This window comes from Sphaeroforma arctica, assembly GCF_001186125.1.
Source record: "Sphaeroforma arctica JP610 unplaced genomic scaffold supercont1.5338, whole genome shotgun sequence".
Lineage (NCBI taxonomy): Eukaryota > Ichthyosporea > Ichthyophonida > Sphaeroforma > Sphaeroforma arctica.
In genome coordinates this window covers 1-2,009 of record NW_014035220.1, presented here as the reverse complement: position 1 = coordinate 2,009, position 2,009 = coordinate 1, and the positions used below count along the sequence as shown (strand labels likewise).

The 2,009-nt window shown below is 42.8% G+C and overlaps 1 protein-coding gene across 1 annotated transcript; it reads left to right on the top strand.

The window, feature by feature from the left end:
* Window positions 1-434: 434 nt before the first annotated feature.
* Window positions 435-1,916, top strand: SARC_14937 (hypothetical protein; the record flags this gene model as incomplete). The annotated part of the gene is made up of 3 exons (XM_014290933.1): window positions 435-478; window positions 933-1,023; window positions 1,766-1,916. Coding segments are annotated over exons 1-3 (261 nt in total), but the record flags the coding sequence as incomplete, so codon positions are not given.
* Window positions 1,917-2,009: the final 93 nt, after the last annotated feature.

Genomic DNA, 2,009 nt, shown 5'->3' with positions numbered 1-2,009 from the left:
TATGTATATGCATGTGGGGGTGTAATGCTGAGTTTATGTATATGCATGCGGGGTGTAATGGCGAGTTTATGTATATGCATGCGGGGTGTAATGGCGAGTGTATGTATATGCATGTGGGGTGTAATGCTGAGTGTATGTATATGCATGTGGGGTGTAATGCTGAGTGTATGTATATGCATGTGGGGTGTAATGCTGAGTGTATGTATATGCATGTGGGGTGTAATGCTGAGTGTATGTATATGCATGTGTGGTGTAAAGCTGAGTGTATGTACATGGACGGGAAGAACAGTGATCATGGCGGGGAGGAATGTTCACTATCGTTGAACTCGCATTGCCCATTCATTCGTCTTCCTTGAACCACACTAACCTTTGTTTGTCCATCAAGAGGTGTTGTGCTCACCATTGCCTTCATTTGTTTCGCCATTCCGTTTTCTTAGTTGGCTCTTGACACTTATCAATATGGATGGCCTAGATATCAGTAAGTGCACAGCTGTGTGATAGATGTTAGTAATTGCACAACTGTGTTATGTTTAGTTCAATTGTGTTTGTGAGTGTCTATGTTTAGTTCAATTGTGTTTGTGATGATGTTTATGTTTAGTTCAATTGTGTACGTGATGGATGTCTATGTTTAGTGCAATTGTGTTTGTGATGATGTATATGTTTAGTTCAATTGTGTACGTGAAAGATGTCTATGTTTTCTTATCTACATGGTCTTGCACGTTTGAAGTTCAGGTAGCGATATCTGTTGCTTGTTGCTGCATGCTTGTGCAGTCGTATTAACTCAGCTTGTAATGTAGTATCAGGCATTTTGCAAGTGTGTTCCTGTGGGGTATAAAGTATATGCTACCAATCATATGGTTCCGATCCTCTAAAGCTCACTACTCACAGTCGAACTTTGGATATCTTGATCTTTATTGAAAAATATCGTGCAGAATCGAATGACGTTGCCATAACAACGGCACTGCAACACCACCTGGCGACTACCAATGTGTATTGTGAGCTGCTCGACAATCAAGTGGCCAAGTATGTGACAGCTGCTGCGACCGTTTATGGCATTTGTGGCGTGGCATCAGAACCACAATTGAACCCATAATCGCACACAGTCGGACCTCGCAACTTGTCCTTTTTTTACTTGTCCACTTTGTTCGATGTCCTTTTTCAAGCCGTGACGGTCAGGGACAAGTAGCGAGGACCGACCGTGCCCAATGCACGGTCACGTAGAGGTGTTGTGACATACCCTGATCGCTGTTGTCCGATTAACACGCGATACTAGTCCGCCCGTTTGTGTATCAATTCATGTCTCATCTGGCGAGCCGTACTATTGTTAATACCAAAATAAGAGACACCGTTGTGCAAGCACCAAAGTGATTCAGTACCTGAGTCAGTACCTGAGTTAGCGACCACATATACACAACACACCTATACACAGCACACACAGAGATATAAACAACACACCTATACACAACACACACACAGATGTAAACAACACACCTACACACAACACTTGATAGAGAAAGATCCACCTGCGAGATCACGCCCCGGTTCTCGCAGATATACAAAGCATACCTGGCCAGTGTGCTTGGACCTCTCAAACCCCACACCTTATGCTCACTAGGCTATAACCCCCACACCTTGTGTTGCATAGATTATAACCCCCACACCTTGTGTTGCATAGATTATAACCCCCACACCTTGTGTTGCACAGATTATAACCCCCACACCTTGTGTTGCATAGATTATAAACCCCACACCTTCTGTTCACTAGGCTATCCAAAGTGAACGAAATTCTCACTGCGCATGAGGAGATCTTCTCGCTCTTCCGTGAAACGCAAGTGGCCGCCATGACAGCGCATTCTGTGCGCATAACTTTCAAAGACGCGCTGGACTGGTGCGGCAAGATAGAGTTGTGGTATGAGGTGCGTACATTATATATATATATGTATATATATATATATATATATATATATATATATATATATATATATGTATGTATGTATGTATGTATGTAT